At 38.2% G+C, this 17,186-nt stretch overlaps 1 protein-coding gene and 1 long non-coding RNA gene across 48 annotated transcripts in view; both read right to left on the bottom strand.

Annotated features, from left to right (window-relative positions):
• LOC117336858 (zinc finger protein 37-like) overlaps nt 1-17,186 on the bottom strand; it is a 117,428-nt gene that overhangs the window by 88,531 nt on the left and 11,711 nt on the right. The window contains exons 5-6 of one of the 47 annotated variants that reach the window (XR_004534671.1): nt 408-1,292; nt 79-367 (exon numbers count right to left, since the gene is read on the bottom strand). The exons of 32 other annotated variants lie outside the window; for them this stretch is intronic. Coding sequence is in view for 11 of the 15 variants with exons in the window: in XM_033897562.1 (XP_033753453.1) it covers nt 9,722-10,263 (542 nt within the window). In the remaining 4 variants the exon portion in view is untranslated. Of the gene's footprint in view, nt 1-78; nt 1,293-1,321; nt 2,249-2,316; nt 3,690-5,168; nt 6,011-6,040; nt 6,933-7,278; nt 7,820-8,071; nt 9,325-9,443; nt 10,264-12,467; nt 13,123-15,470; nt 16,009-17,186 lie in introns of those variants that run through there. 14 more of the 47 variants (XR_004534672.1, XR_004534675.1, XM_033897571.1 and 11 more) reach the window with 14 other exon arrangements.
• LOC117336862 lies at nt 16,622-17,038 on the bottom strand. The gene is made up of 2 exons (XR_004534690.1): nt 16,903-17,038; nt 16,622-16,868 (listed from the first exon to the last, which is right to left on the bottom strand). It is a non-coding gene; the product is annotated as an uncharacterized LOC117336862 (long non-coding RNA).

The following is a 17,186-nucleotide window of genomic DNA, read 5'->3' as shown; positions in this document are numbered from 1 at the left end:
TGTGTATACAACAGAACAGTTACTAAAGATCTACAAACATTACATGTTTATCCTCATCAACATCAACACTGGCTTTTCCAGAAGTAGCATTTTATTGTTCAATTACACCTTTCAGGAGTTATTTAGGAGAAGCATTAAGTCTGAGTGATATTGGTAGCTAATCTTTCACCATCTGAAATAAATATGCCAGAAGTATCACCATGCTCCTACAGTTGTAGCAGTTTTACCTGGGACATGTTCATTATATCACATACTGACGACCATACACATGTACAATATCAAGTTCTATCTGGGCTCAGACAGCACACATCATAAACCTACGACCCAACATAGTACATAGGAACCTAGGACCTCTTTATAAAGACACCTGCTCACACTGGACACATAGGTAACTTCTGTTAAGACACCTGTCCACACTGGACACATCTAAACTTCTGTTAAAGACGCCTGTCCACACTGGACACATCTAAACCTGTGTGAGACACTTGTCTACACCAGACACATCTAAACCTGTGTAAGACACTTGTCTACACCAGACACATCTAAACTTGTGTAAGACACTTGTCCACACCAGACACATCTAAACTTGTGTAAGACACTTGTCTACACCAGACACATCTAAACCTGTGTAAAACACTTGTCTACACCAGACACATCTAAACTTCTGTTAAGACACCTGTCTACACCAGACACATCTAAACTTGTGTAAGACACTTGTCTACACCAGACACATCTAAACTTGTGTAAGACACTTGTCTACGCCAGACATTACTTGTGTAAGACACGTCACATTGACACAGCTACACAATGATGTAACTTTAGATTATTTTCATACTTGTAGGTTTTACCACAGATTTTACATTGGAAAGGCTGTTCAGTAGAATGTGTTCTCAGATGGATTTGAAGTTTACTGTTAAATGGAAATACTTTCCCACAAATGTTACAAACAGGACAGTCGACGTTGGCATCACTATGGAACATTCGGTTGTGGGACTTATATGCCCAGTACCCTTTAAAACCACGACCACATTCGTAACAAATATGCTTAAACTGATGACTATGTACTTGAATCATGTGACTTTTCAATTGCACTGCAGATTTGCAGTCTTCATAACAGACACGACAGCGCCATTCTTCAATACCAACATTGTGACAACGTTCGTGCGTAACCAAGTCATCCAACGAGGAGTAGACTACGTTGCACGTTTGACAGGGAAATGTAGTGCCACCTATCTGTGGAGAATATAACAGGCCGTCATCTCCCATACCACTTTTCTCCGAGAACAATACACCTAAACAAAAAAGAAAAGAATATCTTAATTTCCAAAATAGACTTAATAGACAGGATCCACTTTAATTCGATCATAATGTAACCTGAAATCTGTACTATCGATTTGGTCTACATGCCCAAAAAACAACGAAAATACAATGTAATATCAAACTTGGTGAATATCCTAGTACATTTTGAACAACTGATTTGTCATCACTGTCTAATATCATGGTAGAAAACTGTACGGAGATTAATTTGGCAGGGAAGAACGGTCATGGTAATTATTTATGCCGACACTTGTCCTTGTAAACACCATGGCGTGTTGTCCTTGTAAACACCATGGCGTGTTGTCCTTGTAAACACCATGACGTGAACTGTCAAAGTAATTATTTTGGCCAAGACAAAATAAATATCCAGTAATCAATCTTTTATCAACAAGATTCTTTAAAAGAGACCACGTCGGAGGCGATATAAATTATTTCGGGGTTGGTTTACATCTATTGGCCTTCAAATGCCACTTTGACTTATAAGTCTTTCCACATGTCTCACAATAGAAAGGCTGCTCGTCAGAATGACTCTTTAAATGGATTTGTAGATGACTCTCATAAGGATAGATCTTGTTACAGAAAGTACAGGTCGGACACTGTTTAGTATCTTTTCGATGGAATAAGCGATTGTGAGCGTTGAGACTGGAGTAAGACTTGAACACTCGTCCACACTGAACACAGAAATGTTTGTATTCGGCGCCGTGATTCTGTACCAAATGTTGCTGAAGCTGCATGATGGTCGGACACTCTAACCAACACACGCGACAGCGCCACTCCGGCACACTTCTGTGTATACGATCGTGCGATACCAAATCATCTTGATTTGAGTACGCGATATTGCAAGTGGTACAAGGGAAATAACTGCAGCCTATATTCTGTGCCACGACCGACTGTCCGTCCTCCCAGCCACTTTGTGGATTGCTGTAGTTACCTAAAGGAGACAAACAGATTCTATTTATGAACATTTCCCAAGAAAAGAAGAAGAAATTCACCTCTATCTGTTCAATATTTTAAGGTACACTAATGATACATAGTAAAGATCAGTCAGTAGTGGCGTAACTCCTTGAAAAGCTTGTCAATAATGCTGTTGTCATAGGTTGGATATGATCATTTTGTTGTGTTGCCGTCCTCCTACCATTTTCAGTTCAAAATAAGAAATGCATGCTCTAAGAAATTTAAAACCAGTATTATTGGCAAACAGCAAGTACATGTTAAGAACCTGGTTGTGGGCATGCTTTTGAATTTTCACGTTACTGAGCAAACGAAAGTCGTTAAATCAGTACTTATCATTATAATTATCACATCAAATTGGAAGTATAGAACCAATTTTCCATTAATTTGGAGCAGGATTTAAATGAGGTAAAAGAAAGTAAAATTCAGTGCAAAATAATGTATGAGAATGGAAATGTCTAATGATGAGACGGACACATCTGAAATGGCACTTCCCTGCACTGAATTATGACTGATATAGCTCCAACCATTTGAGACAGACACTCCTGAAACACTATCCCTGCTCTGAATTCTGATTGACATAGCTCGGTCCAGTTATTTCAGACAGACACTCCTGAAACACTATCCCTGCTCTGAATTCTGATTGACATAGCTCGGTCCAGTTATTTCAGACAGACACTCCTGAAACACTATCCCTGCTCTGAATTCTGATTGACATAGCTCGGTCCAGTTATTTCAGATAGCACTCCTGAAACACTATCCCTGCTCTGAATTCTGATTGACATAGCTCGGTCCAATTATTTCAGATAGCACTCCTGAAATACTATCACTGCTATGAATTTTGTTATTATCACCTAATCATTTCCAATATATACATTTCTAATAAATTAGCATCAGTAAACCGAAGTAAAGAATTAATCTATCCATTTAATTAGTAGGTGTATTTGAACAGTTATGTACTTTCAAATTTCGTATATGCTTGTAAGTTTTCCCACACAAAGTACAGATATAAGGCTGCTCTGTTGAATGCTTTCTCGAATGAATCTGGAGTTGGCTTTCGTACGGGAAAATTTTTCCACAGAAAGAGCATACAGGGCAGTTTCTATTAGCGCGATGAAGCATGCGCTCGTGGGCATTGAAAGTGGAGTAGGATTTGAAAGCTCTTCCACATTCGAAACAGAAATGTGTGAAGCTATCACCATGTGCCTGTAGCATGTGCCTGGTCAGATGTTGGAGACTTTCACAGTTCATCAGACACACGCGGCAACACCACACGTCGGCGCCAATGTTGTGCGAACGTTCATGAGACGTCAAGTCTTCAGGTTTCGAGAACACGAGATGGCAGATACGACAAGGATAAGAACTGCATTCAAATATGTGCGCTTCCTCTTCCGACCCACTTGTGTGTTGATACTGATCACCTAGACAAAACAAACAGATTAGGATCAGAGCCATTGTTAACAAGACCTGTATGAATCTCTGATGTTCACATTTCCAATGAAAAACTCCTACATTCTAACACAACAATCCTACTTATTCAGAACTGAACCCTCATCACTCCTAAATTCTTACTTTCAATCTTCAACTATATTTTAAGCAAATGTCAAATCCAAATTTGGTCGTTCTCCTGGGCATGCACATATCAGAACATCACACTGGAGGCAGCTCTACAGCTGTGAGACTTCAAATTGGTTTTTGACTTGTAAGACTTCCCGCAGTAAACACAGGGAAATGGCTGTTCCTGGGAATGGGAGTTCAGATGCAGTAATAGATGACTTTTATTAGAAAAGATCTTGCAGCAAATCCTGCACATTGGACTCTCAATATCTGCTCGGTGAAACAGTCGATTGTGAGAATTAAAACTCGAGTACGACCTAAAGGCCCTTCCACATTCAAAGCAAAAATGCTTGTATTTGTCACCATGGATTTGTATGAGATGTATTTTGAGTTGCTCAGCAGTCTGACAATCGGAGTTGCAGAGCTGGCAGCACCAGACCTCATTACCAACATTGTGAGAACGCTCGTGTGATTTCAAGTCTTCTGCTTTTGAATACACAAGATGACAACTCTGACAAGGAAACGACTTGTAGGTGGTCTCTTTTAAACATTGGCGGCCATCTTCCCAATCTTTTGTTTGGTCGTGTGCACCTAAACAAAACAAATAATCGGGATCACAAACTGCTGAATAAAATTTCTTAAATCTACCCCATCTATAAAAAAAAAAGTCATTATAATTGATCAATTTCGAGCTTCATAGAAAAAGTTCCTGGTCTTCCTTTAAAAGTCAGTCTCTTATCACATTCTATTGGATCTGTAACACAATATAGAACTGTTCAGGGTGGGACAATAGGAGTGCCTCTACAGTTGTGGCGTCTCAAATGCCACTTATATTTATAAGATTTTCCACAGATTTCACATGTAAACGGCTGTTCTTGCGAGTGTGTCTGTAAGTGAGTTTTCAAATGACTTTCATTGCAATAGATTTTACAGCAAATTTTACACACATGGCAATCAATATCCTTTCGGTGAAACAGTCGATTGTGAGAGTTATAACTCGAGTACGACCTAAAGGCCCTTCCACATTCGAAGCAGAAATGGCTGTATTGGTGACCATGAACTTGTACGAGATGAGTTTTGAGCTGGGCTGAAGTCCCGAGGTTGACAGCACAGACACTACAGAAAAAGTCATTGATACCAATGTTGTGAGATCGCTCATGTGATTTTAAGTCGTTTGATTTAGTGTACACCAGGTGGCAGTATTTACAAGGAAATGAGCTGTTGCTTGGCAACTCGGTAAACTGGTAGTTGTCTCCCAAACCCGTCTGTTTGTAGTTCATGCCTAAATAAAACAAATAAATTAATATCAGTGTTTTTACCCAGAAAAAATAATAACCAGATTATTTCAGGTATCAGGGTTTAATCAGGAAAGTTATATATACTTTCAAAAAGTCCACATAAACATGAATTTCAGCCAGTAACTTATAACTACAGCATAGTCCTGCTATAAATTGATATATGTGAGTACAGAGAAGTAACGGTCCCTATATAACCACCTTAACTAATATGACAGGAAGACTTGTCATCTATACCAGCCATCATGTGTCATCTATACCAGCCATCATGTGTCATCTATACCAGCCATCATGTGTCATCTATACCAGCCATCATGTGTCATTGTCATTTCATATCTTATGATGACCTCCCCAACCAACCCAAGATATAAGGGTCGGACTGTTTATAGTCATACTCATTACTCCCTTTACAATCATGTATGTTATGTTTTACATGTGTGAACAATTATGTTGTTTTAAGTTACGTTTGTATTTGTAAGTTCTTCCGCAGATTTCACAAAAGTACGGCTGTTCATCAGAATGCTTCATGAGATGAACTTGGAGTTGACTGTCAAAAGAGAAGATCTTACGACACACTGAACAAACAGGACACTTTGCCTCGGGACGATGAAACAAACGATTGTGAGCATTTAGACCCCAATCTCCTGTAAACGCTCGTCCACAGTCAAAACAGAAATGCTTGAACTGATGGCTATGACTTTGTAGCATATGTCTTTTCAGGTGTGCAACACTAGGAAAGTCCTCAAGACAAACATGACATCGCGACCTGTCGTAAGATACATGGCAGCGATTGTGGGATATCAAATCTTCTGCTTTTGAGTATACTATGTTGCAGAGATTACAAGGATAGCCTTCGTCCTCCTGGACAGCTCTCGTTTTGAGGTGACCACCTAAACAAAACAAATAGATTTGGATCAATGCTTAGCTGTAATAGGCTTTATTTCAGATATTCACCAAAAATGTTCATTCTTACTGCACCTTGGAACACATACATATAAATCCAGAAAATTGATCGATCCAACACACACAACTTTTAATAAGTTTTTTTTTATTGCGATACAACTATATACAAATTGTCCTCAGAAATACAATCATCCCTCATTGGATGTAGCGACATCTACACTTCTTTACCTCAATACAAATTATTCCCTTCACTACACTTCCCCTTCCTATACAGAATTTCTTATTAACACACTAATGAACAATTACAGATTTTCACAAAGGTTTAAAAACAAGATGTATCAGACCATTTAATTGTATATAATTTGAAGCAAAATATCCTTTCTGTACAAGAAATCAACAGTTACGGCTGCCCTTGTGTATGTACACAGTTATGCACTTTCAAATTCCATTCATATTTATAAGTTTTCCCACACACCTTACAGAAGTAAGGTTGATCATCTGAATGTTTCTTTAAATGAACTTGGAGTTTACTGTCAAAAGGAAATACTCGTCTGCAGATCGGACACACAGGACAATTGATGTCCGTCCTGTGAAACAGACGATTGTGAGTATTGAAACTGGAGTAGGACTTAAAACCCCTTCCACACTCGAAACACAGATTCTTGAACTCGGGCCCATGCACCTGTATCAAGTGACACTTTAGTTGCACTGCGGTACGACAATCTAACAGACAGACACGACAGTGCCAGTCTTCTTTGCCGATGTGAAGACATCGATCATGCGTCGTTAGGTCATCCATTGAGGAGAAGACTAGGTTGCATGCACGACAGGGAAATAAACTGGCCCCGACCTGTTCAGGGTTCAATTGGTCATCATCTCCCAAACCACCTTCCTGGAGGTTCTGTTTACCTAAACAAAATAAACAGAACATCAGTACACCCCAGGATATGATAACAGACTGTCGGGATACGAGACCTACCAACAGGAACTGTGGCTAGTTACAAAAGCACCACCTGTTAGGCTATTGGTAGGACTAGGATACCCACAATTAGTTTAGTTACTACATTAATTAATTGGTCTTCAATCACTATTGGTCGTCTAGGTACCCGTCAATAGCTGATCCAACTGTGTTCGTCACAAACCGATTCAATACACTAAATTTAATTAAATTTAATAAGAATTGTTATTTTAGTACTGTTTCATTGGTTTTTTTTATTGAAATTAATCCTCTGTAAACTTTTGTCTTCTTTGAGAATGGCGAGATGCCATGGCTACCTGGTCGGGTTGCTACATTTGTGGCTGGCCAGACACCAAACAATTATGCATCTTGAGTTTGCCCTTGTGCTTGTATGACTTTCCACAGTGTTGACATACATATTCTCTCACTTCTGAATGCTTTTTGTAATGATATCGAAGATTACTCTCAAAAGGAAATATTTTCCAACAAATGTTGCACACCGGGCACTTCAAATCAGCTCTGTGGAAGAGACGTTGGTGATTATTGAAGCTGGAGTAAGATGTAAACCCTCTCCCACAATCAAAACACATGTATTTGAATTCTTCTCCGTGGGATTGGTTCATGTGCGTTTTCAGGTTTTCTCCACTGGAAAACGCAACATGACAGATTTCACAGCTATTTACTACAGGGCTAACTCCATGACTCCTGAGGTGAGTCTTTAAATCTTCAGCTGAGGAATATACAACTTGACAAATTTCACATGGAAATGAGAAGCTCGACATCCGATCCGACAAATCCGTGGAGCAATCAAATGTTTCATCACCAAATGAGGGTTTACCTAAACAAAAAAGAGATAGTCCTTCAGAAACTTGACAAAACTTACTCATGTTCTTTCCAAACATTGCTAGATTTTGTTGTGAAAAAAAATAGCAAAAATATTTCTAGAGGGTCATTTCATGCGCCGATCTTCTAAGGCAGAATCACTGTATTAACAGAAGTTGTCGCAGCATGTCAGAAAAGTTTATATCATTCACTTACTTAATACTGTGACAAACATCAACACTTTTTTCAGAAAAAATAATAAACAATATTTCAAAGAAACCTTTTTATTTGTGTCCTCTAATATGTACAAAGATCAACTTTAATTTAATTAGTTTTCATATTGAAATGAAATACAAAACTGGCACGATGAGAAAATGCATCAAACATACAGAATATGTACAGAACAAAATGATGAGAAAACTTCAGAAACCATATACAACACATTCACATATCATGTGTACTCACAGTGAAACAAAAATATCACCATGGCAACTGTACATCATATGAATGGTAAATGCACAAAAACACTAATGACCTCATATACTTAGTGACCTCTGTATCAACTTTGTTGTTGACCGATAAAACCTTACCAGTATCATACATCGAACTTTGACCTTATACCTCTGTATCAACTTTGTTTCCAGTGAACTTGGACCTCGTTATACCTTACATGCATAAATAATTTTTGGTCAGCGAACTTTGACCTCATTAAACATTTATATCAAGTTAGTAGTCAGCAAACTGTGACCTCATTAAACCTGTAAGTTCGTATTCAATGAACTTTGACCTCATTTAGCTTCCTTATTTGTATTGACAAAGTATTGTAGTCAACAAACTCTGACCTCATTAAACCTGTAAGTTCGTATTCAATGAACTTTGACCTCATTTAGCTTCCTTATTTGTATTGACAAAGTATTGTAGTCAACAAACTCTGACCTCATTAAACTTTGTATCCTTTAAGTACCTAATAAGTTAACTTTACTGAACTACACATTTCCCCTGACCTTGATGATATATATGGTTGCTATGTACACGAGTGACTTGCAAGGTTGGCCTTGTGTTTGTAAGACTTCCCACAGACACCACAAATAAAAGGTCGTAACTCTGAATGCTTCTTCAGATGGAGCTTCAAACTACTCTCAAACGGGAAAATTTTCCCACACAATTCACACACTGGACACTTGGTATCTGAACGGTGAAACAATCGCTCGTGACTGTTAAAACTTGGGTAGGATTTGAAAGCTCTACCACAATCAAAGCAGAAATGTTTGAACTTTGAACCGTGCTGCAAGTACAAGTGACTTTTGAGGTCTTCTAGTGTACCCAAGTCAATATCACACAAAGCACAGAGATGAAGATGAGGCCCCTCGCTGTGAGAGCGATCGTGTGTCTTCAGGTCCTCATTTGTTGGATACACTATGTTGCATACCGGACACCGATGTTTGGCGGCCAGTCTGTCGGCGTATTCCAACAGGGCCTCGCAGTAGTTGTCCTCTGTTGGTATTCTGTGGGAAAGGTCACCTGACCAAAACAAGAAATCGAGTTTTCAGACAGGCGAACACACACAAGAATATCAAACAGACAAAATGCAACATAACCACATAACCTGGGAAGTATGCCCAAGTTGTACGACTTTTTTTTTTTTTACATAAAGTGATGAAATATCTGGATTACAATAACTATGAAATAATATTCTTTTAAACAGGTTCTAATAGAAAGTAAACACCGGGTATTTTTCAGGATTTATCAGACACAGGATCCTAACTCATCCACATGTTTCTAATATGACCTCTGGTGATTTGACCTTCATAGCTAATTATCTTTTAGTCTGTCAACCATGATAGCTGTACTTGATGTCTGCGGTCTTATAAAAATATGTTATTAGTGATAAAACCATTTGATCTCCCAAACTTCAAATCTAGATTCCCATGTTGTACAATTTTTGTTCAACCTTATTTGAACTGGTGATGTTCAAGGTACATATGTGTTCCCTTAATGTATGCTTGTATTTGAATGATTTCCCACAATTATCACATCTGAACTCTCTCGCCCCAGAATGCTTTATACTATGCTGTCGAAGGTTGCTTTCAAATGGGAATATTTTTCTGCAAATCATGCACACTGGACATTTCAAATCTGCTCTGTGAAACAGACGGTTGTGATTGTTAAAACTTGTGTAACAGTTGAACACTCGACCACAGTCACAACACATGTGTTTGAACTGGTGTCTGTGTAATTCCATCATGTGAATGTGTAGCTGGTCTGAACTGGGAAAGACAACACAACAGACTTCACAACGGAATTCCTCTGGACCGTTTCTGTGACATTTCTGATGAGTCTTTAAGTCCTCCAATGATGAGTACACAATTCTGCATATTTCACAAGGGAATGAATTTCCAGTGATTCGTCCTAAAAACTCTTTGGATGCCTCAGACCTTTCTTGGCCCAACGACCCATGACCTAGACAAAGAGAAGAAACAGGCAAGGCCACATGAAACTGAGACAAAACTGAATAACACTCGAATGTTAGATCTAAATCTGTCTATTGCAGCTTGCTTTCATGGCAGCCATGCTCTTTTAAAGACTGTTTGTATTTAAAAGATTTTCCGCAATTCTGACAAGCAAATTCCTTTAAATCCGAGTGTTTTTTGTTGTGGTTTCGAAGATTACTTTCGAATGGGAATATTTTTCTACATATTTCACATACAGGACATCTTAAATCTGCTCTATGGAATAAACGGTTATGACTGTTGAAACTAGAGTACGAGTGGAAGCCCCGACCACACTGAAAACACAAATGTTTGAACTGTCCTTGATGAATCTGTAGCATGTGTGTCTTAAGTTTATCTAAACTCAGAAATTCAATGTGACAAACTTCACAGCTAAACTCATTAGGACCAGTCCTGTGACACCTGCGATGGGTCTTTAAGTCTTCGGCTGATGTGTACACAATATTACAAATTTCACATGGGAAGGAACCTCCAAGTATCCGCTCTGAATAGTCAGTTGAAGCATGGCTTCTTTCACCACCATATATGTGTTCACCTACAGTAAATAGAAATAGGCAAGCGTTCAGAAACCACACATCTAACAGTTTAAGTAAAACTTGAGCGCCTCTGCAATACCTAACCAAATATTTTACTTTCCCACTTGTATTGAGATTCATAAGACCCGATCCCTGGTCCTTCTTGAAAGAACTATTTCAACGTTTTTGTATGTAGCACTAGAACTCCTCTTATGATTGGTTCAATGGAGTTGTCATGGCAGCAATATTTAAAGTTAATTTATACATGTGTGCTCCTTCAAAGACTTCTTGTACTTGTAGGATTTCCCACACTGTTGGCAACTAAATGATCGAACTTCAGAATGTTTTTTATAATGATAATCAAGAGTGTTTTGAAATGGATAGATTTTCCTACAGATATCACATATTGGACACTGCAGGTCAGGCCTGTGAAAAAGTCGTTTGTGCTTGTTGAAACAAGGATAAGACCGAAATCCTCGTCCACACTCAAAACAAAAATGTTTGAATTCTTGTCCGTGCATTTGCATCATATGAGACTGCTGCTGGTAAGAATCAAAGAACTGGGTGTGACAAATTTCACAGGTAAATTCCTCGGGACCGTTTCTGTGAGATTTCTGATGGGTCTTTAAGTCTTCAGCAGACGAGAAAACAATTTTGCAAATTTCACACGGAAAAGAGGAGCCAAATCTGTCATCTACCAAGAGTTCACCTAAATGAAACAAAGAAATATTCACCTTCAGTAAACAGATCAAGATATCACAGAAAACACATAGTAGTCAATGTCTGCCTTTTCTGAAACTATTTCAGTTAATAATCATTGAATCATGACTTCCAACTGAAATTAATTCAACTGTCACAAGAAGAGAGAAAACCTATTTCCCCTAGAACTCATTCTAACTTCCCCACAGTTAAACCCAAAGATTATGCTGAGATAATCATTAGTCAACGATACAAAAGTACATTATACAAAATCACCTGCACTGCCAGATCCTCTAGACAGAGAAAAACAACTTAATACATCAACCATGGAAGCTCAATGACTGGTAATCCTTTTACAACATAACTATTCTGCAAACTCCTACATTTTTGTGGAGAATATTTTGTGGAGAATATCCTCAACTCGTTAGTTCACATTTGTGGCTTAGGTATAAACATTAAAGGCTCAGAACACAAGTGCTCTTTTAATGTCTTTTTGTGTTTGTATGATTTCCCGCACTGATTACAATTAAATGATCGAACTTCAGAATGTTTCTTATAATGATTATCAAGAGTGTTCTGAAATGGATAGATTTTCCTACAGATATCGCATATTGGACACTGCAGGTCAGGCCTGTGAAATAGTCGCTTGTGATTATTGAAACTTGGATACGATCTAAATCCTCGTCCGCACTCAAAACAAAAATGTTTGAATTCTTGTCCATGCATTTGCATCATGTGAGATTTTTGTTGATAAGAGTCTGCGAATATAGTGTGACAAACTTCACAGGTAAATTCCTCGGGACCGTTTCTGTGAGATTTCTGATGGGTCTTTAAATCTTCAGCAGAGGAGAAAACAATTTTGCAAATTTCACACGGAAAAGAGGAGCCAAATCTGTCATCTACCACGAGTTCACCTATACAAAACAAAGAAACAAGGTCACCTTCAGTAACGAGACAAAATGGTAGGAGTGAAACATTCTTTAAGAACAATTTTATAAACTAACTACTGCATATAAGAGTTATTACTTAAGTAAATGTTTAACAATCACAACTGAAAAGCTATAAATGACGTACAGAAATTGATGAAGATACAGGCAGGTTCAGAAGACTGTGGTTTACCTAGTTTGGTAGGAGAGCAGCTCCCCCTGAACACAAATGTTCTTTTAAAGTCTTTTTGTGTTTGTACGATTTCCCACATTGAATACAACTGAACGAGCGAACCTCTGAATGCTTTTTGTAATGATTGTCCAGGAAATTTTGAAATGGATAGATTTTCCTACAAATGTGACATATTGGACACTGCAGATCGGGCCTGTGGAACAGACGATTGTGATTATTGAAACTCGGATACGATCTAAATCCTCGTCCGCACTCAAAACAAAAATGTTTGAATTCTTGACCATGGACTTGCATCATGTGAGATTTTTGTTGATAGGAGTCTGCGAATATTGTGTGACAAACTTCACAGGTAAATTCCTCGGGACCGTTTCTGTGAGATTTCTGATGGGTCTTTAAATCTTCAGCAGACGAGAAAACAATTTTGCAAATTTCACACGGAAAACAGGAGCCAAATCTGTCATCTACCACGAGTTCACCTATACAAAACAAAGAAACAAGGTCACCTTCAGTAACTAGAAATTATCAAACGAAATAAACTTTGTAACTGAGAAATTCAACACACAACCAGACTCAGTATGACTAATATTCAATGATTTTGGTATTAAAAAGCAAAGCATCGATTCCCAAATAAAAACCTATGAAGGGCAGACAAACATGACCTTGGTCATAAATGGAAGCAAGACAGAAATAGAAGAAAATAAACAAGACAAACAATTAATTTCAACTCTTACCAAAATTTTCTAATATATATGGCATAGTCATCTCTGTCTTAAGATTTGTCAGTTTTGTTCCTTTCCAGGGCCACACAGAAGCAATAAGGCCTGATCTTCAGATAGACAGAAACATACCGCTTTATCTCGGTTGATATCAATAAATCAGTGTACCTAGATTTCATAAGACCGTAGGATTGGACGATCATATGTAGTAAACCTTGCCCGTCACATACACAGCTTTCTGATCTTTCGTCATATTACAATCACTGTGCAGTTCCATGCACATTAACAGTTTCCTCTAATAGTTTCATAAATAAAACTCAAGTCAGGAAGAATGCTAACTATAATTGGTATTTTTTCCCTACTGGCTACATATGTGTTCCTTCAAAGACTGTTTGTACTTGTAAGATTTGCCACATATTTGACAAGAGAACTCCCTGACTTCTAAATGTCGTTTGTAATGAAATTGTAGGTTACTTTCATAGGGAAAAATCTTTCCACAAATATCACATATTGGACACTGGACATCAGGCCTATGAAACAAGCGCTTGTGATTGTTGAAGGATGGATATGATTTGAATGCTCTACCACAATTAAAGCACAGGTGTTTGAACTGGTTTCCGTGGCTATAAATCATGTGAGTTTTCAGTTGTTCTGAATCTGTGAATTCAGTGTAACACACTTCACAGCTGAATTCTTCAGGGCCTATTCTGTGTGATGTCTGATGAGTCTTTAAATCTTCCGCAGCCGAATACACAAGTTTGCAATTTTCACATGGAAATGAGGTGCCAACATTTCTTTCAGCATCAAAAGAGGATCTACCTGAATGAAAAAAAAATGCAAACCTTCAAATACTGGACAGTGTTGGAGAATGAACAGGAGAAATAGACCAACATCACAATGACAACCAGCCGAGAGATAATGACCTAGTGTATACTTAGTTATCTGGCTAGGGTAAGGACATGTGTATGTAGTATTTCCTGAACGATATCACTTACTCAATGTGAAACAAGTGTTATTCATTCACCAATTATTTGCTGAGTTACGTACAGCTGCATCTCATCTAGATAGAAATAATTTCCACCAGAGCTTGCATCTGAGACTTCTCCGGTAAATTTATAAAACTCTGCATTTAGTTATATTTCCCTAACTTCTAGCTTTGTGACTATAGAAATTGGTTTCAAATCCTGATGTTAGTGACCGTGTTTAAGTTCACTGGTATATGAATTCCATCAGCTGTCCATACCAGTAGTGACTTCCTGCACACACACCCACCCTAGTTACAGTAATGGTCCTTGAATGTCTGTTTGTACTTATAAGATTTGCCACACTTCTGGCATGTGAATGGGCGGTCAAACGAATGTTTCTTGAGATGTACCAGGAGGTTACTTTTGGTTGGGAATATTTTGCCACAGATGTGACACGAGGGACAGTCCTGTGCTCCACCATGGTACAACTTGTGATGGTTATTATAACCAACGGACGACTTGAAACCCTTCCCACACTCCATGCAGAAATGAATGTATGTACATCCATGGTCCTTCAAGAGGTGGTCTTTCAGGAGCAGTGTGTTCGGGAAACGTTTCGGACACGGTGGAACATGACAGAGGAATCCAGAAAGAGAATGGACCTTTTTGTGATCGTTAAGTTTTTCTTCAGTTTCAAAACCAACGTTACAAATCCCACATTTATAAATTCCGGAAGGACTGGTGTTGACACCTGGTGGCAGGGGAAACTGGTCTCCAAGACTGAAGCCTAGGTATGGAAGAAAGAATAAAGCTGCTCTAGTATTGAACATTACAGGGTTAACACATCTCTAGTCAAACATGTCACATCCATTTATAACCGTCACATTGGAGTCATGAAATAGATGGTGGTCGTCCCAGCTAAAAAGGGATATTTTCACAAATCCGAAAATCAGGATATATTCCAACATTATATTATTTTATATTTGCGATTGAATCGGCTATGTTCTGCTACAAGATGATATTGACAGAGATAATAAAACGCTAGATTTCCCTTTTTTATCATGTTACAATGTTTCAAGACAAGACGGCTTTGAAACTACAAAATTAAGAAATTATCGAGTTCATTCTATGATTTATTACCTAAAAGTCAGCATGATTTAAAGTACAGTCGATACTTCATTCATCCATTGCTAATAAATACACTTGATTAACTCTAGCGGTGGACTCCAGTAGCCTGTCGATATTCTCACTACCTGGAGACAGAATCATTGTGTCTCGCTACTCTGAGTGCTCTCCTTGATTCTCACTGCCACTGCATGGGCATCACTTTTCATATGAAAAATCACTGAAGTTTTATGAACATTCTTCGTTCCATGAATATAAGGACTGGCTTTCTGTAGAGAATACTCCTTACAAACTTTACAAGATAACTCCACAACAACGTCACCTTTAACCTCAAAATCTAGCCAATCAGCATCAAGTTCTTGTTTCCACTTTGCAACTGTTCTGGCATAGGGTGAGGTTGATGGTCCAACTGTTGCTGGCTTTTTGAAATTGTGCATAAACGACATATGATCGGAATATGCCGACAAAACATTGCTATTTCTCTCCTGAAACTGAGGAGAATTCATCATGTTGAATGGGTGAAAGGATGCATAGGGATCCGGTAAACTCCCTGGCCCTAAAATACACAAGTGAGGATGTTTGTAAGTCTTGAGAACTCTATAAATCTACCTGTTATGAGGCCATCTTAGAATACTGATTATAATCTATAGAATACCCCACTGTTATATATAATCTACATATGCTAGAATTCATGTAAAATGGTATCCAGGACACAAGTACAGTGTCTATATGTTCTTACAAGGTCATAGTATCTACAAGGTCACAAGACTTGTTACGTCAGATAATCTCTGCAAGGTCACAGAACAGACACTTCACATGAGGTCTATACAAAAAAGGATTGTGACATTACTATACAGTCCCAAATCTAAGTTTGTACCTATAAAACCTCTCCCTGAAACATTTAATGTCCCTCCTGCGACATTACTATACAGTCCCAAATCTAGGTTACAGCTACTTAGTATTTATATAACTCAGTCTTCTCTAGGAACATCAAACACATAGGCAATATCATCCAATATAATCTGTACACAAGATTGGAGTTTGCCTCGAACATCACTTATAACTGTAGTGATAAATATGAATTTAGGGATGTTGGTATATTCTCCATGAAAGTGTTCCGAGACATCTCAAAAATGTATTTAAATATTAAGTGAAACTCAACACAAAAATGAAACAAAAACATTTAATCAGCAATTTCCTCATCCATGACACAAGATATTTACGTTTAAGAAATCAGTTAGCCTATTGTGTTTAAACAATGATATTTTAATTGCACAAAACAAAACCTTTCTATAAACATTGCTTTCCAGTTTTCAATAATAATTTTTCATTAATTTTTTTCTTCTTTCTTTTTCTCCGAAACCACAAAATGTTTGCGTTACAAACCTCCCCATCCCTCATCAAATCGATACAAACCTCCTTCCCCATCCCTCATCAAATCGATACAAACCTCCTCCCCATCCCTCATCAAATCGATACAAACCTCCTCCCCATCCCTCATCAAATCGATACAAACCTCCTCCCCATCCCTCATCAAATCGATACAAACCTCCTCCCCCTCCCTCATCAAATCGATACAAACCTCCTCCCCATCCCTCATCAATCGATACAAACCTCCTCCCCCATACCTCATCAAATCCCCGATACAAACCTCCTCCCCATCCCTCATAAATCGATAACAAACCCATCCCCATCCCTCATCAATCGATACAAACCTCCTCCCCATCCCTCATC

Source organism: Pecten maximus, chromosome 10 (genome assembly GCF_902652985.1).
Source record: "Pecten maximus chromosome 10, xPecMax1.1, whole genome shotgun sequence".
NCBI classification, from domain to species: Eukaryota; Metazoa; Mollusca; class Bivalvia; order Pectinida; family Pectinidae; genus Pecten; species Pecten maximus.
This window is presented reverse-complemented; position numbering and strand designations above follow the sequence as displayed.